Source organism: Haematobia irritans, chromosome 1 (genome assembly GCF_050003625.1).
Source record: "Haematobia irritans isolate KBUSLIRL chromosome 1, ASM5000362v1, whole genome shotgun sequence".
Lineage (NCBI taxonomy): Eukaryota > Metazoa > Arthropoda > Insecta > Diptera > Muscidae > Haematobia > Haematobia irritans.
The window spans coordinates 183,160,872-183,186,899 of NC_134397.1; the positions used below are offsets into that span (position 1 = coordinate 183,160,872).

The 26,028-nt window shown below is 27.6% G+C and overlaps 1 protein-coding gene across 3 annotated transcripts in view; it reads left to right on the top strand.

Annotated features, from left to right (window-relative positions):
• The window catches only part of LOC142222248 (glutamate receptor ionotropic, kainate 2-like), a 79,786-nt gene extending 55,223 nt beyond the window's left edge, over positions 1-24,563 (top strand). Inside the window, exons 13-15 of one of the 3 annotated variants that reach the window (XM_075292263.1) lie at positions 5,159-5,274; positions 5,498-5,647; positions 24,278-24,563. In XM_075292263.1, coding sequence (XP_075148378.1) covers positions 5,159-5,274; positions 5,498-5,647; positions 24,278-24,481 — 470 coding nt within the window. In that variant the 3' untranslated portion in view covers positions 24,482-24,563. Of the gene's footprint in view, positions 1-5,158; positions 5,275-5,497; positions 5,648-14,362; positions 14,510-24,277 lie in introns of all 3 variants that reach the window. The other 2 variants (XM_075292264.1, XM_075292265.1) reach the window with 2 other exon arrangements.
• The last annotated feature ends 1,465 nt before the right edge of the window (positions 24,564-26,028 follow it).

Here is a 26,028-nt window from a genome sequence, read left to right on the forward strand (position 1 = left end):
GCACGATGCTGGCGGCGTACCACTCCATGGCCTTTTTACCGTAATAGCAAGATGCCAAATCCGGCCAAAACAGTACGGAACAACCGTGTTTCTTCAGCAAAGGCAGCAGACGTTTATTCAAACACTCTTTCACGTAAATTTCTTGGTTGACAGTCCCGGAAGCTATGAAAATGCTGCTTTTCAAGCCACAGGTACAGATGGCTTGCCAAACCAGATATTTCTTTGCGAACTTTGACAGTTTTATGTGCTTGAAAATATCTGCTACCTTTCCCCTTCCTTTTGCCGTATAAAACTCCTGTCCCGGAAGCTGCTTGTAGTGGGCTTTGACGTAGGTTTCGTCGTCCATTACCACGCAGTCAAACTTCGTCTGCCTCGTCGTGTACAGCCTCCGGGATCGCGCCTTGGCCAACTTTTAGCAATTTTGCCAGCTTTGCGTGCGAGTAGCTCGGATTTTCGCGATGCGCGAGCAACATTTTGATACGCTGCTCTTCTTGCTTGGACGGCATTTTGACAACTGAAGAGTGAATTCCAAAATCAAAATAGGAGCAACATTCTACACACACACCTTCAAAATGAGGGGTGTTCAGGTTTTTTAAATGCAAAATTGAAAGAAATACGTCAAGTTTATATTGACCAAATTTTGACCGTATCACCCTTTAAGAGGGTAAAACTGGAGATCGGTCTATATGAGGTAAATACCAAAACATTAACCTATACACACCATATTCGGTGTACTTATGCGTAAAACCAAAATATCTCCAGATTACGAATTTAAGGTAAATCGGATAAAATTGTGGTGCCTAGAAGCCCAAGAAGTAAAATCGGGAGATAGGGCTATATGGAGGCTAAACTAAACCTTGGACAGATCCACAACATATTCGGCACACCTTTTTATGGAACCAAAAATTTCAGGCGAATCGGATAAAAGCTACGGGTTCAAGAAGCCAAAGAAGTCAAATCGGGAGATCGGCCTGTATGGGGGCTACACCAAACCGTGGACCATATTCGGCACACTTATTTATGAACCCAAATTCCCCAAGATTTCAGGTAAATCGGATAAAAATTGCGGTGTCTAGAAGACCAAGAAGTAAAATCGGGAGATCGGTCTATATGGGGGCTATACCAAAGCATGGACCGACACACACTATTTTCGACACACCAATTTGTGGTCATAAAATACCTCTAGATTTCATATTTCAGCAAATCGGATGAAAACTACGGTTTCTGGAAGCCCAAGACCCCAAATCGGGGGATCGGTTTATATGGGAGCTATATCGAAACCTAGACCGTTATAGCTCGTCTTCGAAATTAGACTGCGTGCTGACAAAAGACGAATCTGTGCTAAATTTCAGGACCATAGCGCCATTATTGAAGACAGTAGTGTGATTACAATAGACTGACAGACAAACGGCCCGACGGACATGGTTATATCGTCTTAGAATGTTTCCCTGATCAAGAATATAAATAATTTGTATAGTCGGAAATCGATATTTTGATTTGTTAGAAACGGAATGATAAACTTATTATACCACACATCACCATTTTATGGTGTTGGGTATAAAAATGAAAGTCTAAAGTCGGGAGGCGTCTACTATATATTATACCCTGTAGATCTACACTTTCGTTCAAATTCCTGGGCGCTAAAAATTTATACCTTCCAAATCGTCAGTTTTTCGCAAACTTATATACCATATTTCTATAGAAAATTTTGTCAAACTTTTTATTTCTATAGAAAAATTTGTCTAAATTTTATTTCTATAGAACATTTTTTGTCAAAATTTTATTTTGTCAAGATTTTATTTCCATAGAAAATTTTGTCAAAATTTTATATAGAAAATTTTCTATAGAAAATTTTGTCAAGATTTTATTTCCATAGAAAATTTTGCCAAAATTTTATTTCTATAGAAAATTTTGTCAAAATTTTATTTCTATAGAAAACTTTGTCAAAATTTTATTTCTATAGAAAATTTTGTCAAAATTTTATTTCTATAGAAAATTTTGTAAAAATTTTATTTCTATAGAAAATTTTGTAAAAATTTTATTTCTATAGAAAATTTTGTCAAAATTTTATTTCTATAGAAAATTTTGTTAAAATTTTATTCTTATAGAAAATTTTGTCAAAATTTTATTTCCGTAGAAAATTTTGTCAAAATTTTATTTCTATAGAAAATTTTTTCAAAATTTTATTTCTATAGAAGACTTTTTCAAAATGTTATTCCCATAGTAAATTTTTGTTAAAATTTTACGTCTATAGTAAATTTTGTCAAAATTTTATTTTTATAGAAAATTTTGTAAAAATTTTATTTCTATAGAAAATTTTGTCAAAATTTTATTTGTATAGAAAGTTTTGTCAAAATTTTATTTCTATAGAAGATTTTGTCAAAATTTTATTTCTATAGAAGATTTTGTCAAAATTTTATTTCTATAGGAATTTTTTTTTATTTTAAAGAAAATTTTGTCAAAACTTTATTTTAAAGAAAATTTTGTCAAAAAATTTTTTTTCTATAGAAAATTTTGCCAAAATTTTATTTCTAAAGAAAATTTTGTCAAAATCTTATTTCTATAGAAAATTTTGTAAAAATTTTATTTCCATAGAAAATAATGTCAAAATTTTATTTCTTTAGAAAATTTTGTTAAAATTTTATTTTTATAGAAGAATTTGTAAAAGTTTTATTACTATAGAAAATTTCGTTAAAATGTTTTTTCTATATAAAATTTTGTCAAAATTTTATTTCTATGGAAAATATTTTAAAGAAAATTTTGTCATTTTTTTATTTTTACATTTTGTTAAAATTTTATTTCTATAGAAAATTTTGTAAAAATTTTATTTCTATAGAAAATTTTGTCAACATTTATTTCTATGGAAAATTTTGTCAAAATTTTATTTCTATAGAAAATTTTGTCAAAATTTAATTTCTGTAGAAAATTTTGTCAAAATTTTATTTCAATAGAAAATTTTGTAAACATTGCATTTCTATAGAAAATTTTGCCAAAATTTTTTTTCTATAGAAAATTTTGTAAAAATTTTATTTCTAAGAAAATTTTGTCTACATTTTATTTCTATAGAAAACTTTGTCAAAATTTTATTTCTATAGAAAATTTTGTCAAAATTTTATTTCAATAGAAAATTTTGCTAAAATTTTATTTTTATAACAGAATTTGTAAAAGTTTTATTGCTATAGAAAATTTCGTTAAAATGTTTTTTCTATATAAAATTTTGTCAACATTTTATTTCTATGGAAAACATTTTAATTTTATTTTAAAGAAAATTTTGTCATTTTTTTATTTTAACGTTTTGTTAAAATTTTATTTCTATAGAAAATTTTGTAAAAATTTTATTTCCATAGAAAATTTTGTCAAAATTTACTTTCTGTAGAAAATTTTGTCAAAATTTTATTTCTATTGAAAATTTTGTCAAAATTTAATTTCTGTAGAAAACTTTGTCAAAATTTTATTTCTTTAGAAAATTTTATTAAAATTTTATTTTTATAGAAGAATTTGTAAGAGTTTTATTACTATAGAAAATTTCGTTAAAATGTTTTTTCTATATAAAATTTTGTCAAAATTTTATATCTATGGAAAATATTTTAATTTTATTTTAAAGGAAATTTTGTCATTTTTTTATTTTTATATTTTGTTAAAATTTTATTTCTATAGAAAACTTTGTAAAAATTTTATTTCAATAGAAAATTTTGTCAAAATTTATTTCTATGGAAAATATTGTCAAAATTTAATTTCTCTAGAAAATTTCGTAAAAATTTAATTTCTGTAGAAAATTTTGTCAAAATTTTATTTCTATAGAAATTTTTTTCAAAATTTTATTTCTGTAGAAATTTTTTTCAAAATTTTATTTCTATAGAAAATTTTGTCAAAATTTTATTTCTATAGACAATTTTGTCAACATTTTAATTCAATAGAAAATTTTGTAAACATTGTATTTCTATAGAAAATTTTGTCAAAATTTTATTTCGATAGAAAATTTTGTCTAAATTTTATTTCTATAGAAAAATTTGTAAAAGTTTTATTACTATAGAAAATTTTGTTAAAATGTTTTTCTCCATAGAAAATTTTGTTTTAAAGAAAATTTTGTCAAAATGTTGTTTCTATAGAAAATTTTGTCAAAATTTTATTTCGATAGAAAATTTTGTCTAAATTTTATTTCTATAGAACAATTTGTAAAAGTTTTATTACTATAGAAAATTTTGTTAAAATGTTTTTCTATATAGAACATTTTCTTAAAATTTTATTTTAAAGAAAATTTTGTCAAAATTTTATCTCTATAGAAAATTTTGTCCAAATTTTATTTCTATAGAAATTTTTTTCAAAATTTTATTTCTATAGAAGATTTTTTTCAAAATTTTATTCCTATAGTAAATTTTGTTAAAATTTTATTTCTAAGAAAATTTTGTTAAAAATTTTATTTCTATAGAAATAGTTGTTAAAATTTTATTTCTATAGAAAATTTTGTTAAAATTTTATTTTTATAGAAGAATTTGTAAAAGTTTTATTACTACAGAATATTTCGTTAAAATGTTATTTCTATATAAAATTTTGTCAAAATTTTATTTCTATGGAAAATATTTTAATTTTATTTTAAAGAAAATTTTGTCATTTTTTTTACATTTTGTTAAAATTTTATTTCTATAGAAAATTTTGTAAAAAATTTATTTCTATAGAAAATTTTGTCAAAATTTTATTTCTATAGAAAATTTTGTAAAAATTTATTTCTATAGAAAATTTTGTCAAAATTTAATTTCTGTAGAAAATTTTGTCAACATTTTATTTCCATAGAAAATTTTGTTCAAAATTTTATTTCTATAGAAAATATTTTCCAAAATTTTATTTCTACAGAAAAATGTTGCCTAAATGTTATTTCTACAGAAAAATGTTGTCAAACTTTTATTTCTGTTGAACATTTTGTTGAAATTTTATTTTTTTAGAAATTGTAGTATATCTTAATTGGAGAGGAATATTTTGCAAAACCTGCGAAAACATCAAGAATTCTACCAATCTACCAAACAGTAAAAAATCTACCATTTTTGGTAGATTTCTACCAAGAGTGGCAACCGTGATTCCCATATTTTATCTTTATGTCAATGCTCTACAAAATAATAAACGTTAACAATTCCCATTGCTTCTCTATTTCTTCCTCTTTCAGATTGGCCTTATCGTGATATCCTTAGTCAGGCTGTATTGGAACTACAGGAGCAAGGTGTTTTAACCAAAATGAAAACGAAATGGTGGAAAGAAAAACGTGGTGGTGGAGCCTGTGCGGTAAGTTTTAAAAAAATTCATTTTCGTTATTTCAATAATCACTTGGTTTTTTTTACATTTACGTGTTTTTTGTTTTTATTTCTTCTCATATTGAGAATGGATGAAGTTTATCCATACTCTATAAATTGAGAGTCCAGGGGCAAAATATTTCAACTTAAAAATAACCAGAATTTTTAACAAAGACCATAAAGACAATTTTTTGTTTGTTTGTTTGAAAATGAAGGCTGGTCCAGCAGAGGGTGGAGCTGTGCCATTGGAAATTAGCAATTTAGGAGGTGTTTTCTTGGTATTAATAGCCGGCTGTTTCTTTGGCATCTTTGTGTCCTTTATGGAAATGTTGATGGGTGTCAAGCAACGCTGTGATGATAATAAGGTAGTCATCATTGTCCTCCATGATAAGAGGTCATTTTTGCCGCTCATCGTCCCTGAATTTAAGGTGTTCGTTAGAGGATGGTTAATGGCTGTTGTGTTTTATTATTATCAAAGCATCTGGTTTATGCTTATATTCAAAATGTAAAATAGGCACATTCCTGCCCCTGAACCCAGCCTACAGTCCTACAGCTCTCCCTATATTATTACATACCCTACACCACATATGGAAATTATTGAGAAAGACTTAAAATTACAACGGATTAATTGGCATATCTGCTGGGACTAAATAGCTTCCAAGGATTAAAGGACGAAATGCTAGTACTTATTTTCTTACACAATTCCAAGGTACTCTACTTTACTGGCCAAATATTTGATAAGAAATTAAAGAAACCCTTTTGGCAACAATAATAAACAAATACACTTAGCCATAGTCTTAGTTGTCCGTCCGCTCGGTGAGGTTAGGTATAGAGACAGTCCGATATTTTAGAGTCACTTACACAGACAAAATATCACCAAAATATTTCCAATTAAAAAATTGGTTAAAGTTGAAAATTTTTTCAAGGCATGGCCTCTCATGGGAGAGAACCAAATTCTGTTAACTGCCTACTTCTGTGCAAGTGAACAACACCTTGGCTCTTTTCAAAATAACATCTTTCGGTGCATCGGTAGGTATTGCTTTAGTTGAAGATCATTTTTCAATGTCTTGCATCTCCTTACGAGAAAGTTCTCTACCAATGCGGCATGGTTTTCGATCGAATCTGGTCTTAATATTTCGGTGCTATATCCGTCCATGTAAGCCAATCTCTCCATTTGACTTCTTGGACTTATACACACCGTAATTTTTATCCGATTTGCCTGATATTGGAAGTCTATAAGTACTGTAGGTCCAAAACTAAATATTCCGAATATGGTGCATATCGGTCCATGTTTTGGTATATCCACCATATAGACCGATCTCCCGGCTTGACTTCTTGGGCGTGTAAAAGCATCGCAATCCGATTTTAATGAAATCTAGAGGTATTTTAACCAAACAAAAAAAATATTTTTATATTCCCAAAGTTTTCTTTCTATAGAAAATGTTCTCAAAAATTTTTTTCTATATAAAATTTTTCTAAATTTTATTTCTATAGAAAAATTTTTGGTTTCTCTAAAAAAATTTGTCTAAATTTTATTTCCATAGAAAATGTTATCAAATTTTTTTTTTACAGAAAATTTTGTCAAAAGTTTATTTCTGTAGAAGATTTTGTCAAAATTTTATTTCTAAAGAAAAAATTTTCAAAATTTTATTTCTTAAGAAAAATTTGTCAAAATTTTTTTTCTATAGAAAATTTTGTTACTATTTTATTTCCATATGAAATTTTGTCAAAATTTTATTTCTATAAAAAATTTTGTCAATATTTTATTTCAATATGAAATTTGTCAAAATTTTATTTCTATAGAAAATTTTGTCAACATTTTATTCTTATAGAAAATTTTGTAAAATTTATATTTCTATAGAAAAGTTTATAAAATTTGTATTTCTATAGAAAATGTTGTTAAAATTTTATCTATATAGAAAATTTTCCCAAAGTTTTCCTTCTATAGAAAATTTTGTCTAAATTTTCATTTCTATAGAAAATTTTGTCAAAATTTTTTCTACAGAAAATTTTAACAAAATTTTGTTTCTAATTATACAATTATTTTTCGAGCTTTATGGACAGATATAGATTAAGGAACATGGTTAATAGAGCCATTGAAAAGAAAACGCCAGATACAAATCTATACACGCCTGGACTGTACATGTTTCGGTTCGGGCGAATGAACTCAATTTTGGGTCCTTTATGCTAACTCCTAACTCTCACTGTACAACATTTTTTCATATAACTTACAAGGCCCTTAATCTTGTTTTTATTTCGTTTTGTTACATAGTAATGCAACAACACGAAATTTATTTTTAGAAAGATAATTTGTTAGAATGCACTTAAGTGGTGAACAGTCGAAAGATGCTTATTGTTTCTACAGTCTACTACAACAACATGTGACAACTTACAGAAACTGGTTTCCAGGATACAACAACAATTCTAACGCGTACATTAGTCATGTTGTTCCTAGTTTTACGACGGGCTCATCGTTGCTTATAATATTTCATGTTAGTCTGATACCGAAACAGGCATTATATCTAATTATACAATTATTTTTCGAGCTTTATGGACAGATATAGATTAAATTTTGTTTCTATAGAAAATTTTGTAAAAATTTTATTTCTATAGAAAATTTTGTAAAATTTTTATTTCTATAGAAAATTTTGTCAAAATTTTATCTAAATAGAAAATTTCCCTAAAGTTTTCCTTCTATAGAAAATTTTGTCAAAATTTTATTTCTGTAGAAAATTTTGTCAAAATTTTATTTCTATAGAAAATTTTACCAAATTTGATTTCTATAGAAATTTTTGTCAAAATTTTATTTGTTGTCTTTTTATTTCAGCTTATAACCATACATTGACTAAACTACAAGTTTAGCTTAACCAACAGAGGAACAGAATGTTTGTCAAATTTATTTGGGCAAAGCCCTATAGACTGCAAGATGGTTGGATGGACGCTCGTTTCGGAATTACCACATTCCTCATCAGCATCCTCTACTTGCTGCAAAACTATCAACCAATTATCAAAATAAATTCAGGCAGTTCATTAAACCCAACAATGAACCACACTTGAACCTTCCGAATAAATTTGACAAACATTCTTTTCCTCTGTTGGTTAAGCTACACTTGTAGTTTAGTCACTGTATGGTTTTAAGCTGAAATAAAAAACAACAACATTGCTTAAATAACAAAACCAACAATAAAAAAACAAAACGAATGAAAATATTATTTCTATAGCAAATTTTGCCAGTATTTTATTTCCATATGAAATTTTGTCAAAATTTTATTTCTATAGAAAATTTTGTCAATATTTTATTTCAGTATGAAATTTTGTCAAAATTTTATTTCTATAGAAAATTTTGTCAACATTTTATTCCAATAGAAAATTTTGTGAAATTTATATTTCTATAGAAAATTTTGTGAAATTGATATTTCTATAGAAAATTTTGTCTAAATTTAATTTCTATAGAAAATTTTGTCAAAATTTTTTTCTACAGAAAATTTTAACAAAATTTTATTTCTATAGAAAATTTTGTGAAATTTTTATTTCCATAGAAAATTTTGTCAAAATTTTATCTCAATAGAAAATTTTCCTAAAGTTTTCCTTCTATAGAAAATTTTGTCACAATTGTATTTCTATAGAAAATGTTGTCAAAATTTTGTTCTATAGCAAATTTTAACAAAATTTTATTTCTACAGAAAATTTTGTCAAAATTTTCTTTCTATAGAAAATTTTGTCAAAATTTTATTTCTATAGAAAATTTTGTCAAAATTTTATATCTATAGAACATTTTCTTAACATTTTATTTCTATAGAAATTGTTGTCAATATTTTATTTCTAAAGAAAAATTTTTCAAAATTTTGTCAATATTTTATTTCCGTATGATATTTTATCAAAATTTTAGTCCTATAGAAAATTTTGTCAACATTTTATTCCTATAGAAAATTTTGTGAAATTCATATTTCTATAGAAAATTGTGTCAACATTTTATTCCTATAGAAAATTTTGTGAAATTTATATTTCTATAGAAAATTTTGTAAAATTTTTATTTATATAGAAAATTTTGTCAAAAGTTTAAATATATAGAAAATTTTCCCAAAGTTTTCCTTATTTCTATAGAAAAAGTTGTCAAAATTTTTTTCTATAGAAAATTTTAACAAAATTTTATTGCTAAAGAAAATTTTGCCAAAATTTTATATCTATAGGAAATTTTCTCAACATTTTATTTCTATAGAAATTGTTGTCAACATTTTATTTCTAAAGAAAAATTTGTAAAAGTTTTATTTCTAAAGAAAAATTTGTCGAAATTTTATTTCTTTAGAAAATTTTGTCAATATTTTATTTCCATAAGAAATTTTGTCAACATTTTATTTCTATAGAAAATTTTGTGAAAGGTTATATTTCTATAGAAAATTTTATCAAAATTGTATCTCTATAGAAAATTTTCCCAAAGTTTTCCTTCTATAGAAAATTTTGTCAAAATTTGTTTCTATAGACAATTTTAACAAAATTTTTTTTCTATAGAATATTTTCTCAACATTTTATTTCTATAGACAATTTTGTCAAAATTTTATTTCTATAGAAAATTTTCTCAACATTTCTATAGAAATTGTTGTCAAAATTTTATTTCTAAAATAATGTCAAAATTTTATTTCTATAGAAAATTGTGTCAACATTTTATTCCTATAGAAAATTGTGTGAAATTTATATTTCTATAGAAAATTTAGTAAAATTTTTTTTATATAGAAAATTTTGTCAAAATTTTAAATTTTTATTTCTATAGAAAATTTTGTTAAAATTTTATTTCTATAGAAAAAGTTGTCAAAATTTTTTTTCTATAGAAAATTTTAACAAAATTTTATTTCTATAGAAAATTTTGTCAAAATTTTATATCTATAGAAAATTTTCTCAACATTTTATTTCTATAGAAATTGTTGTCAAAATTGTATTTCTACAGAAAATTTTGTCAAAATTTTATTTCTATAGAAAATTTTGTCAATATTTTATTTCCATATGAAATTTTGTCAAAATTTTATTTCTATAGAAAATTTTGTCAACATTTTATTTCTATACAAAATTTTGTGAAATTTATATTCCTATAGAAAATTTTGTGAAATTTATATTTCTATAGAAAATTTTGTCTAAATTTTATTTCTATAGAAAATTTTGTGAAATTTTTATTTCTATAGAAAATCTTATCTCTATAGAAAATTTTCCCAAAGTTTTCCTTCTATAGAAAATTTTGTCAAAATTTTATTTCTATAGGAAATTTTCTCAAGATTTTATTTCTATAGAATATTTTGTCAAAATTTTATTTCTATAGAAAATTTTCTCAATATTTTATTTCTATAGAAATTGTTGTCAAAATTGTATTTCTAAAAAAAAATGTCAAAATTTTATTTCTATAGAAAATTGTGTCAATATTTTAAAGGGTGATTTGTTAAGAGCTTGATAACTTTTTTTTAAAAAAAAACGCATAAAATTTGCAAAATCTCATCGGTTCTTTATTTGAAACGTTAGATTGGTCCATGACATTTACTTTTTGAAGATAATTTCATTTAAATGTTGACTGCGGCTGCGTCTTAGGTGGTCCATTCGGAAAGTCCAATTTTGGGCAACTTTTTCGAGCATTTCGGCCGGAATAGCCCGAATTTCTTCGGAAATGTTGTCTTCCAAAGCTGGAATAGTTGCTGGCTTATTTCTGTAGACTTTAGACTTGACGTAGCCCCACAAAAAATAGTCTAAAGGCGTCAAATCGCATGATCTTGGTGGCCAACTTACCGGTCCATTTCTTGAGATGAATTGTTCTCCGAAGTTTTCCCTCAAAATGGCCATAGAATCGCGAGCTGTGTGGCATGTAGCGCCATCTTGTTGAAACCACATGTCAACCAAGTTCAGTTCTTCCATTTTTGGCAACAAAAAGTTTGTTAGCATCGAACGATAGCGATCGCCATTCACCGTAACGTTGCGTCCAACAGCATCTTTGAAAAAATACGGTCCAATGATTCCACCAGCGTACAAACCACACCAAACAGTGCATTTTTCGGGATGCATGGGCAGTTCTTGAACGGCTTCTGGTTGCTCTTCACTCCAAATGCGGCAATTTCACTTATTTACGTAGCCATTCAACCAGAAATGAGCCTCATCGCTGAACAAAATTTGTCGATAAAAAAGCGGATTTTCTGCCAACTTTTCTAGGGCCCATTCACTGAAAATTCGACGTTGTGGCAGATCGTAAGTCTATTCATGATGAAATGTCAAAGCATTCTGAGCATCTTTCTCTTTGACACCATGTCTGAAATCCCACGTGATCTGTCAAATACTAATGCATGAAAATCCTAACCTCAAAAGAATCACCCTATATTTCCATTTGAAATTTTGTCAAATGTTTATTCCTATAGAAAATCTTGTCAACATTTTATTCCGATTGATAATTTTGTGAAATTTATATCTCTTTAGAAAATTTTGCGAAATTTTTATTTCTATAGAAAATTTTGTCAAAATTTTATCTATATAGAGAATTTTCCCCAAGTTTTCTTTCTATAGAAAATTTTGTCAAAATTTTATTTCTATAGTAAATGTTGTCAAAATTTTGTATAGAAAATTTTAACAAAATTTTATTCCAATAGAATATTTTATCAAAATTTTATTTCTATAGAAAATTTTGCCTAAATTTAATTTCTATAGAAAATTTTGTCAAATTTTTTTTTCTATAGAAATTTTTTTTAAAATTTTATTTCTATAGAAAATTTTTTCAAAAGTTTATTTCTATAGAAAATTTTGTCAACATTTTATTCCTATAGACAATTTTGTTAAATTTATATTTCTATAGAAAATTTTGTGATATTTTTATTTCTATAGAAAATTTTGTCAAAATTGTATCTATATAGAAAATTTTCCCAAAATTTTCCTTCTATAGAAAATTTTGTCAAAATTTTATTTCTATAGAAAATGTTGTCAAAATTTTTTTTCTATAGAAAATTTTAAAAAAAATTTTTATTTCTTTAGAAAATTTTGTCAAAATTTTATTTCTATAGAAAATTTTGTCAAAATTTTATTTCTATAGAAAATTTTGTCAAAAATTTTTTTCTATAGAAAATTTTTTAAAAATTTTATTTCTATAGAAAATTTTAGTATTGATTCCGAGCCAAAGAAGCGGAGAATACAAATAAGGATACTTTTAAGACACAATTCTCTTTTAAATTTGGGTTTTGTGTACTTGTTTCAAGGAAGCAAATTTTAATTTTTCGCTTTTTCAGCCTTTTTTCTTCATATGCTATCAAATACCTTTAAAAACGAGTTAACGACAATTTTATTTTCCAAATTAAAACTCGATTTCCTGTAGAAATTATGCTACGTTTCAAGTAAAAACGTCTTTAAAAATAAAGTGTTGAAAAATGTGTCCTATATTGTAGTCAAGATGCACAGAGACAATCAATTTAGAGACAATTTAATTAAATGTAAAGAATTTTTCTGAATTATTAAAGTCAAGTTGTCCTTTGCCCAAACATTTTTTTCTTTCATGTTAAGATACCCATTTTTAAGTGAAATCACTTAATTATAAGGACAATACGACTGCATTCAAAAGTTTATCGACTTTTGGACAGGGAAAAAAGGAAAAAATATTAAAGAATGCGTCTTTTATGCTAAGCAAAATTTGCATTCGCATTTTAGGGACATGAAATCTTTGACCTCACGACAATATTTTTTTTTTTCAGTGTACACTTGCTGAATTTGGTTTAAATCGATTCAGATTTACATATAGCTCCCATAAATATTTTTCGCCCGATATAGAGCTATATGGCCCCAGAAGCCAGAGTTTTACCTTAATATGCTTTAAATTTTGAACAACCTGCAAAGAAAAAACTAATCTGAGCCAAAGTTCAAGACAGATGTTAGACAAGCGATTTAGAAAACAACCTGTATGTGGTTGTAATGCATATGACCCACACTGTATACAGTGTGGGTGTGAGCAGAGCGAGCAATTCTAAATCAAGTTGACTTGTCTATCTGTTGTAATCACGCTACACCCTTTAATAATGATATTATCGTAGTGAAATTGGGACAGATTCGTTTTTTTTTTTGGAGGCAGGTCATGTTCGAATCAATTAATAAATCAATCAATTAATAATTTTTACAAATCAATTAATATTTTAAGGAATTTTAGACATTAAAAAAATCGTACAGGCAACATTTCTATTCAACTTCAATCAGCTTTTTAATTTTAGAAATATTTTGTTGATATTTTTCCTGTGTAGTCTTCTTAAATTAAATTCCATTCTTTGTGGTGTAGGGCAATACTTCGGTCGTTTCAAGTTTACACTCTATAGGTATACAATGTACATTTGTTAAACAAAAAAGACAAACACAAAATATTTGATAGCTTCCTGGTTCCATATTCCGCCTCTGTTTATGATTTCCATTTCATCGAAAAGAAGAAACACTTTGCAAGTTGTTTGTCCCAAGTCTTCCTGCCTTATATTTTATGGCTTATTTTAATGGTTTATGGTTTTTTGGTATTGCATTTTATGGCACATTTTTGTACGTTTTGTTTTTTTTTTTTCACCGTCATTTCGGCGGCTACTACCTGAAACTTTTAGATCCCTAGGCTATCATATGCTGGCATGGAATCACAATCAAATGCACATTGACAACACTTTGGGCTATCTAAGGTAAAACAAACGGAGATAAAAAATACCCCTAAGATCCATTTGACCATAGACATTGAATCCACGCACTCGAGGTCTTAGTGACTGGTCTCCTCCTCCCATTTTCTGAGGCTACAATTGTTGTGGCGTATAGAAATGGACGGGGAAAGCTGTTAACCAAACAACAAAAATGACCAACAGCACCTGAGGCATTATGAACTGTCATTGAAATTTTCATCACTTCTCTTTATTATTTGGAGATAAAATCATTGGTGGTCGTTTATTTCCTACTCATTTTGCATTTTGGTACCTCTGACCATAGCATAGTCTTAGCAATTTTTTAACATTAGCTTTTGCCCCCATTTGATTTTAAAATTCTTACCCTATCCCACCACGACATAAAACTCCGGCTGTCCCTCTCTCTCCCTCTCTCTCTCTCTTTCGCAGGACAAAAAGGCTGATGGTGCCGATGAGCTTGGTATGGCAAATGTAGGTGGTGTATATGTGGTTCTGCTCATCGGATGTATTACAGCCACTTGCTATGGCATTTTGGAATGGATTTGCCACATTTATGCTACCGCACGTCAATACAAGGTATTAAACCACAACAACAACAGCAACTACTATTACTCCTACTACTACAAACATAAACCATGCTATCGGTTCTTATCTGAGCCTCTTTCGACGTCTTCGTCTTTATCTCAACTTTTTTTTATACCCTCCACCATAGGATGGGGGTATATTAACTTTGTCATTCCGTTGGTAACACATCGAAATATTGGTCTAAGACCCCATAAAATATATATATTCTGGGTCGTGGTGAAATTCTGAGTCGATCTGAGCATGTCAGTCCGTCCGTCTGTTGAAATCACGCTAACTTCCGAACGAAACAAGCTATCGCCTTGAAACTTGGCACAAGTAGTTGTTATTGATGTAGGTCGGATGGTATTGAAAATGGGCCATATCCGTGTTAATATATGGTCTCTAACAACCATGCAAAAATTGGTCCATATCGGTCCATAAAGATATATGGTCTCTAACAACCATGCAAAAATTGGTCCACATCGGTCCATAATTATATATAGCCCCCATATAAACCGATCCCCCGATTTGGCTTGCGGAGCCTTTAAGAGAAGCAAATTTCATCCGATCCGGCTGAAATTTGGTACATGGTGTTGGTATATGGTCTCTACCAACCATGTAAAAATTGGTCCACATCGGTCCATAATTATATATAGCCCCCATATAAACCGATCCCCCGATTTGGCTTGCGGAGCCTCTAAGAGAAGCAAATTTCATCCGATCCAGCTAAAATTTGGTACATGGTGTTGGTATATGGTCTCTAACACCCATGCAAAAATTGGTCCACATCGGTCCATAAAGATATATGGTCTCTAACAACCATGCAAAAATTGGTCCACATCGGTCCATAATTATATATAGCCCCCATATAAACCGATCCCCCGATTTGGCTTGCGGAGCCTTTAAGAGAAGCAAATTTCATCCGATCCGGCTGAAATTTGGTACATGGTGTGGGTATATGTTCTCTAATGACCATGCAAAAATTGGTCCACATCGGTCCATAATTATATATAGCCCACATATAAACCGATCCCCAGATTTGGCTTACGGAGCCTCTAAGAGAAGCAAATTTCATCCGATCCAGCTGAAATTTGGTACATGGTGTTGGTATATGATTTCTAATAACCATGCAAAAATTGGTCCACATCGGCCCATAATTATATATAGCCCCTATATAAACCGATCCCCAGATTTGGCTTGCGGAGCCTCTAAGAGAAGCAAATTTCATCCGATCCGGCTGAAATTTGGTACAAGGTGTTAGTATATGGTCTCTAACAACCATACAAAAAATGGTCCACATCGGTCCATAATTATATGCAGCCCCCATATAAACCGATCCCCAGATTTGACCTCCGGAGCCCCTTGGAATAGCAAAATTCACCCGATCCGGTTGAAATTTGGTACATTGGGCTAGTACATCGCCGCTAACAACCATGCCAAAATTGGTCCGTATCAGTCTATAGTTATAAATATAAAGCTGATCCCCAAAAATAATCTAACATAATTTTATTTCTATAGAAAATTTTGTTAAAATTTTATTACTATAGAAAATTTTATCAAAATTTTATTTCCATATGAAATTTTGTCAAAATTTTATTACTATAGAAATTTTTGTCAACATTTTATTTCTATAGAAAATTATGTCAAAATTTTATTACTATACAAAATTTTGTCAACATTTTATTTCTGTAGAAAATTTTGTCAAAATTTTATTTCTATAGAAAAATTTGTCAAAATTGTATTGCTATAGAAAGTTTTATTAAAATTTTATTTCTATAGAAAATTTTGTCAAAATTTTATTTCTATTAAAAATTTTGTCAAACTGAATTATATACGTTTTTAATCGGCTTTTTTTATATAATATATACCCCATATGGACTAACTTACAGTTGAGGAGACGGTGTTAAGAAGTTTTAAGATACCTTGCCATCAGCAAGTGTTACCGCAACCCAATTACTTCGAATGTGGATGACAGCCTTTAGTACAAGTTTCTATGCAATCCATGGTGGAGGGTACATAAGATTCGGCCTGGCCGAACTTACGGCTGTATATACTTGTTATTTTTGATTCAGTTCAGTTTGCCTCTGTGTAACATCGTTCTTAGTGTAACTTAAACATATCAACCAACTTTCAGCGAAAACTTAACACATACAACAACAACACGTCATAAAAAACCATCTTTCATCCGAAAATTTTTTGTAAATAAACCATAAAAGCATATTTCATGAATATGTGTACAGCTTATATGTATGTGTGTGTGTTTGTGTATGTATGTGTGCCATTTTTGTTATCTTTGCCTTTTATACTAACATCGAAAATACATTTAATATCATGCAAATCCCCAAAAGTGTGCTTAACATTTTGCTCATATCAACAGCCTAAATTTATACTATATATTTTTTTGTTGTGTATTTTATCCATTATCCAAATAATATTTATCATATACAATTTGTGATTTATCAATGTTGTTGTTTCTTTTCATTTCAATATTTTGATATAGATATGCATATTTCCATAAATCGTGTAGGCCTCCCATGATTATGAAGCAATAAATTTTATTTGGAACTTTCAATTTAAAATATCATTCCCTACAAATTGTATCGGTAAATTTCATTTGAAACACTTTAAAATAATGTTTTCTGAACAGGGAAGCATATATATTTATAAAATTTTCTACAGAAATAAAATTTTGACAAAATTTTCTATAGAATTAAAGTAATGATCAAATATTCAATGAAAATGTAAAGACGATCCCTATTGATTTTGGAAAAAATCGGTTCAGATTTAAATATAGCTGTCATATATAACAGGTTGGCTGATAAGTCCCCTGTCTGACACATAGATGGCATCGCTAGTATTAAATGCATATTATTATACCCTGCGCCACACTGTGGAACAGGGTATTATAAGTTAGGGCATATGTTTGCAACACCCAGAAGGAGACGAGATAGACACATGGTGTCTTTGACAAAAATGCTTAGGGTGGGCTCCTGAGTCGATATAGCCATGTCCGTCTGTCCGTGAACACATTTTTGTAACCAAGGGATTAGGTAGTAATTTAAGCCCAATCGACTTTGAATTTGGCACAAGTATGTGTTTTGGATCAAAATAGAACCCTATTGATTTTGGAAGAAATCGGTTCAGATTTAGATATAGCTCCCATATATATCTTTCGCCCGATATGGACTAATACGGTCCCAGAAGCCAGAGTTTTACTCCAATTTGGTTGAAATTTTGCACAGGGAGTAGAATTAGCATTGTAGCTATGCGTGCCAAATGTAGTTGAAATCGGTTCAGATTTAGATATAGCTCCCATATATAGCTTTCGCCCGATTTACACTCATATGACCACAGAGGCCAATTTTTAACTCCGATTTAGTTGAAATTTTGCACAGGGAGTAGAATTAGCATTGTTGCTATGCGTGCCAAATTTGGTTGAAATCGGTTCAGATTTAGATATAGCTCCCATATATAGCTTTCGCCCGATTTACACTCATATGACCACAGAGGCCAATTTTTAACTCCGATTTTGTTGAAATTTTGCACAGGGAGTAGAATTAGCATTGTTGCTATGCGTGCCAAATTTGGTTGAAATCGGTTCAGATTTAGATATAGCTCCCATATATAGCTTTCGCCCGATTTACACTCATATGACCACAGAGGCCAATTTTTAACTCCGATTTAGTTGAAATTTTGCACAGGGAGTAGAATTAGCATTGTTGCTATGCGTGCCACATTTGGTTGAAATCGGTTCAGATTTAGATATAGCTCCCATATATAGCTTTCGCCCGATTTACACTCATATGACCACAGAGGCCAATTTTTAACTCCGATTTAGTTGAAATTTTGCACAGGGAGTAGAATTAGCATTGTTGCTATGCGTGCCACATTTGGTTGAAATCGGTTCAGATTTAGATATAGCTCCCATATATAGCTTTCGCCCGATTTACACTCATATGACCACAGAGGCCAATTTTTAACTCCGATTTTGTTGAAATTTTGCACAGGGAGTAGAATTAGCATTGTTGCTATGCGTGCCAAATTTGGTTGAAATCGGTTCAGATTTAGATATAGCTCCCATATATAGCTTTCGCCCGATTTACACTCATATGACCACAGAGGCCAATTTTTAACTCCGATTTAGTTGAAATTTTGCACAGGGAGTAGAATTAGCATTGTTGCTATGCGTGCCACATTTGGTTGAAATCGGTTCAGATTTAGATATAGCTCCCATATATAGCTTTCGCCCGATTTACACTCATATGACCACAGAGGCCAATTTTTAACTCCGATTTAGTTGAAATTTTGCACAGGGAGTAGAATTAGCATTGTAGCTATGCGTGCCAAATTTGTTTGAAATCGGTTCAGATTTAGATATAGCTCACATATACATGTTTTTCTGATTTCAACAAAAATGGTCAAAATAACAACATTTTTCTTGTAAAATCGCCACTGCTTAAAGTTGTAAAAATTACTCTAATTTTCCTAAACTTCTAATACATATATATCGAGCGATAAATCATAAATAAGGTTTTCCGAAGTTTCCTTTAAATTGCTTCAGATTTAAATATTTCCCATATTTTTATACCCACCACCAGAATGGTGAGTTTGTCATTCCGTTTGTAACACATCGAAATATCGATTTCCGACTATATAAAGTATATATATTCTTGATCAGGGAGAAATTCTAAGACGATAAAACGATGTCCGTCTGTCTTTGGCAATATTGTATGTCTGTCTGTCTGGCTGTCTGTCTGTCTGGCTGTCTGTCTGTCTGTTGTAATCACGCTACAGTCTTCAATAATGAAGCAATCGTGCTGAAATTTTGCACAAACTCGTCTTTTGTCTGCAGGCAGGTCAAGTTCGAAGATGGGCTATATCGGTCCAGGTTTTGATATAGTCCCCATATAAACCGGCCTCCCAATTTAGCTTATAGAAATTTGCCTGAAATTTGAAATCTAGAGGTATTTTATGACCATAAAGAGGTGTGCCAAAAATGGTGAGTATCGGTCCATGTTTTGGTATAGCCCCCATATAGACCGATATCCCGATTTAAGATTCGGCCCGGCCGAACTTACTGCTGTATATACTTGTTTTACTAACATTGTGTTCCACCCTAGTGAATTAGCCGACTTAAATTTTGAGTCTATAGATTTTGTAGAAGTCTATCAAATTCTGTCCAGATCGAGTGATATTTAAATGTATGTATTTGGGACAAACCTTTATATATAGCACCAAACACATTCGACGGATGTGATATGCAGATCTACAAAGTGGTGTACGGTATAATATAGTCGGCCCCGCCCGACTTTAGACTTTCCTTACGTGTTTTAACTAACATTGTGGTCCGTCTCGGTCATTAACCAATTTATATTTTGAGTATAGACATTTTGTAAAAGTTTAAATAATGTTGTCCAAATCGGTTTATATTTAAATATTTCTATATGGGAATATAAACCTTTGTATAGCTTCTAACAAATTTGAAGGCGTTATGATGGTATCAAAAATATTGATATACGTAGTGGTGAAGGGTATAATATAGTCAGACCCGCCCGACTTTAGACTTTCCTTACTTATTTCCTCTGGTTTAGTTAATTTAATTAACATACGCAAAAAAATTATTAAAGTCATGGAAACTTTCTTAAAACTTAATAATTCCAGAACTGAATCCACTTTAGTGAAATATAGGGTTCACTTTTTTTTTTTTGAGTGAAACAAAATAAATTTTTCACTAAATTTTCTATAAAATTAAACTGATGACAAAATATTCCATAAAAATGTAATTTAGAAAAACAAAATCCGTAGAAATTAAATTTTCAACAAAATTTTCTATAGAAATAAAATTTTGATATAATTTCCTATAGAAATAAAATTTTGAACAAAATTTTCTATAGTAATAACATTTTGCACAAATTTTCCATAGAAATAAAATTTCGACAAAATTTCCTATAGAAATAAAATTATGACAAAATTTCAAAGGTACTTGTGCCAAAGTTTAAGTCGTTTGCGACCTAGACTTTTATTGCAAACGGACAAACGGGCGGGCATTGACGCTGGGTTACTCGAGCCCGAAATAATCTACAAACATTTGGAGAAAATTTTAGCAACAAACTACAAGTCTCTTTTTGTAACATTTGATTTCTTAGAAAATTTTATTTCCATAGAAAATATTTTCAAATTTTTTTTTCTAAAAAAATGCTATAAAAATTTTATTTATATAGAAGATATGGTCAAAAATTTATTTATAGAGAAAATTTGTCAAAATTTTATTTACATAGAGAATTTTGTCAAAATTTTATTTACATAGAGAATTTTGTCAAACATTTTTTTCCATAGAAAATTTTGTCAACATTTTTTTCCATAGAAAATTTTGTCAAAAATTTTATTTCCATAGAAAAATTTGTCAAAATTTTATTTCCATAGAAAATTTTGCCAAAATTTTATTTCCATAGAAAATTTTGTCAAAATTTCATTTCCATAGAAAATTTTGTCAAAATTTTATTTCCATAGAAAATTTTGTCAAAATTTTATTTCATTAGAAGACTTGGTTAAATATTTATTTATAGAGAAAATTTGTCAAAATTTTACATAGAGAATTTTGTCAAAAATTTTTTTTTTATAGAAAATTTTGTCAAAATTTTATTTTCATAGAAAATTTTATTTCTATAGAAAATTTTATTAAAAATTTTAAAAAAATTTGGTCAAAATTTTATTTAGAGAAAATTTGTCAAAATTTAATTTCTATAGGAAATTTTGTCAAAATTTTCTTTTTCCATAGAAAATTTTTTCAAAATTTTATTTCTATAGAAAATTTTGTCAAAATTTTATTACCATAGAAAATTTTGTCAAAATTTTATTTTCATAGAAAATTTTGTCAAAATTTTATTTACATAGAGAATTTTGTCAAACATTTTTTTCCATAGAAAATTTTGTCAACATTTTTTTCCATAGAAAATTTTGTCAAAAATTTTATTTCCATAGAAAAATTTGTCAAAATTTTATTTCCATAGAAAATTTTGCCAAAATTTTATTTCCATAGAAAATTTTGTCAAAATTTCATTTCCATAGAAAATTTTGTCAAAATTTTATTTCCATAGAAAATTTTTTCAAAATTTTATTTCTATAGAAAATTTTGTCAAAATTTTATTACCATAGAAAATTTTGTCAAAATTTTATTTTCATAGAAAATTTTGTCAAAATTTTATTTCCATAGAAAGTTTTGTCAAAATTTTATTTCCATAGAAAATTTTGTCAAAATTTTATTTATATAGAAGATTTGGTCAAATATTTATTTATAGAGAAAATTTGTCAAAATTTTATTTACATAGAGAATTTTGTCAAAATTTTTTTTCCATAGAAAATTTTGTCAAAAATTTATTTTCATAGTCAATTTTGTTAAAATTTTATTTCTATATAAAATTTTATTTCTATAGAAAATTTTATTAAAATTTTATTTATATAAAAAATTTGGTCAAATTTTTATTTATAGAGAAAATTTGTCAAAATTTAATTTCTATAGGATATTTTGTCAAATTTTTTTTTTTATAAAAAATTTTGTCAAAATTTTATTTCTATAGAAAATTTTGTCAAAATTTTATTTCTGTAGAAAATTTTGTGAAAATTTTATTTCTATAGAAACTTTTGTTAAAATTTTATTTCCATAGAAAATTTTGTCAAAATTTTATTTCTATAGAAAATTTTATTAAAATTTTATATATAAAAGATTTGGTCAAAATTTTATTTATAGAGAAAATTTTTCAAAATTTAATTTTTATAGGAAATTTAAATATTTATTTTCATAGAAAATTCTGTCAACATTTTATTTCTATTAAATTTTTTGTCAAAAATTGTAAAATTTGATTTCTTAGAAAATTTTATTTCCATAGAAAATATTTTCAATTTTTTTTTCTATAGAAAATTCTATCAAAATTTTATTTATATAGAAGATATGGTCAAAAATTTATTTATAGAGAAAATTTGTCAAAATTTTATTAACATAGAGAATTTTGTCAAATTTTTTTTTCCATAGAAAATTTTGTAAAAATTTTATTCCCATAGAAAATTTTGTCAAAATTTTATTTCCATAGAAAATTTTGTCAAAATTTTATTTCACAGAAAATTTTATCTAAATTTTATTTATATAGAAGATTTGGTCAAAAATTTGTTCATAGAGAAATTTTGTTAAAATTTTATTTACATAGAGAATTTTGTCAATTTTTTTTCCATAGAAAATTTTGTCAACATTTTATTTTCGTAGAATATTTTGTTAAAATTTTATTAAAATTTTATATATATATATATATATATATATATATATATATATATATATATATATATATATATATATATATATATATATATATATATATATATATATATATATATATATATATATATATATATATATATATATATATATATATATATATATATATATATATATATATATATATATATATATATATATATATTTCTATAGAAAATTTTGTCAAAATTTTATTTCCATAGAAAATTTTGTCAAAATTTTATTTCCATAAAAAATTTTGTCAAAATTTTATTTCCATAGAAAATTTTGTCAAAATTTTATTTCCATAGAAAATTTTGTCAAAATTTAATTTCTAGAGAAAATTTGTCAAAATTTTATTTCTAAAGAAAATTTGTCAACATTTTTTTTCTATAGGACATTTTGTCAAAATATTTATTTATTTATTTATTCAGCTATGGTAAGCCAGATTGAAGATATATTCACTAATAATATTTATATAACTCTGTCAAAATTTTATTTCTATAGAAATTTTGTCAAAATTTTATTTCTATGGAAAATTTTGTCAAAATTTAATTTCCATAGAAAATTTTGTCAAAATTTTATTTCCATAAAAAATTTTGTCAAAATATTATTTAATATTTATTTATTTATTTATTTATTTATTCAGCTATGGTAAGCCAGATTGAAGATATATTCACTAATAATATTTCTATAACTCTGTCAAAATTTTATTTCTATGGAAAATTTTGTCAAAATTTAATTTCGAAATAAAATTTTGTCAAAATTTTATTTCCATAAAAAATTTTGTCAAAATTTTATTTCCATAGAAAATTTTGTCAAAATTTTATTTCCATAGAAAATTTTGTCAAAATTTTATTTCTAGAGAAAATTTCTCAAGATTTTTTTTATTCTTATAAAAATTGGGAAGTAATTGTTCGTTGGAGAGGAATAATTTGCAAAATTTACAAAAAACATGAAAAATTCTACCAATTTACCAAACAGTAAAAAATGTACCATTTTTGGTAGAATTTTACTAACTGTGGCAACCGTGCCAGGGGCCTGAGCAATATTTCCAAAGAAACCATTGGATAACGCGATATCCACCCTCCACCATATGATGGGGGTATACTAACTTTCTCATTCCATTTGTAACACATCGAAATATTGATCTCAGACCCAATAAAGTATATATACATTTTGGGTCTTGGTGAAATTTTCATTCGATCTAATTATGTCCGGCCGCCATATCACACCCAACCATAAACGCCATTGAAATCATGCATAAAAACGTATATTGAAATGTTGGTAATATAATAATAATCTGCATGTTTTTGTAGAATGATTCTTTAAATATTTTTATGGTTTCAAAATTGATTTTTGCTTCTGCTTCTGCTACTGCTACTGTAGTTCATGTGTGTATTCATAAAACCCTATAGTCATCTGTCAATAAATTCATTTCCCCTTTTTTATGGAGTAATTGATCTAATATATATTATTTTTGTAATTTTCTCAAGGTTCCATTCAAGGATGAATTAATGGACGAAATTCGTTTCGTTATGCAATGTTCCGGTAACACAAAACCAGCCAAATATGCAAAGTCGGGCAGTTCAAAATCTTCAGCTGTTTCGAAGCGTTCATCCTCATCGATATCGGGAAATTCAATGGTATCAGAAGATCAGCAATTACAAAAAAGGAAATCGATTAAATCCACAAACTAAAGACGAAACAATTTTAATTGTAATAATTGAAAGAAAATCTCTATTAAATACGTAATAAATTTTCTCTATGTTTTCGATACCATTTCCCCATGTTTTCGATATAATTTACCAATGTCATTTGCAAACACTAGCAAGCATTATTTTCGTTTGATTTTATTCACCACTTTTATAAAGGTTTGTGTCGCAGCTATAGTAAGTATCGTAACTTTGAACCTTAACGTTTGAAAATCACAGAGTCACAATATAATCTCTTCAACATAGAAAAAATTTGTAGAAAAGTTTTATACAAGCACTACACGTCGTCAATCAGTAACATATCAATTTTATATAATAATTTTAAGAGCAATGTAACACAGAACGTAAGAGCCATCTAGCGGCTGATAGTAAGGATAGAGTGAAATCACAATAATACTGGATGTCGCCAGTAGATGTCATATCAACTAGTAGCGTTGAATGTAAATGCAGTCGACACATAAACACGGGTGCCACAGTTGGTAGAATTTTGGTAGAAAGCTTTAGTTAAAGTTATCATTAGAAAATAAATAAGTATAAAAATATGTTTAAATATACATATATGTACATACTTTTTATATGAAAATATCAGTCCCGTGACTTATATTTTTAGTTTCCCAAATGAAACAAAATTATTTAAATATTTGGTTTATAATTTATTTTCAACTATGCGGTTTAACTTCTCCAAATAACACCAAACTTAAACTGAGAGCCTAATTCATTAGTCAATAACTTAAATACTAAAATAACAAGATAAAATAAAATATTTACATGTAGTGGTGAGAGTGGAGCCAAACTAAAGGTTTAAACAAGTTTAGTGAGTTTGGATCCACAATAACTAAAAGAGAAAATGTGTGTTTTTGTATATGTGTTTGTGAGCAGTGTTGCCAATTTGGTGCTTTTAGCACCAAATTTAGTGCTTTTTGATTTCTAAAAAGCACCAAATTGCCTTTTTGGTGCCTTTTCAAAAAAAGCACCAACTTGGTGCTTTCTGGCATTTTCATTTAGTGCTTTTGGTGCTTTTTTATTTTGAACAGTATTAAGTTTAATTGATACAAAAATTTTGATTAGACTTTCAAGAGCCGAAGAAAATCAAATTTATTGCCAAATATAGAATTTGATTGTAATGAAGTTGGTGTTGATTATTTTTAATTAATATTGTTATTTAGGGTGTTCTGTAGGAAAGTCGAGCGATGAGTGTCGAATTTGTGAATTTGGTAAAGATGTCATTAAAAACGTTTGTATTAAATTCACAAAAGCACGCACAACTGAAATAAGCAATAGACTCCTTCCATATATTAATATTTTGAAAGTTGAAAAACATCACTGATGAAAATGTTCGAGTTTTGCCGCTAAAGTGAAAACTATATTAAAATTAAATTTACAAAAGTTCTATAATACATCTTCGGAAGTTTTTTTTTTTTTTTTTTTTTTTTTTTTTTTTTTTTTTTTTGGAAGATCATTTAATTTTCGATTTTGTGGCGGAAGGTGGTATGTTAGAATTTATAATATATTTTTGGTGCTTTTTGGCCTTG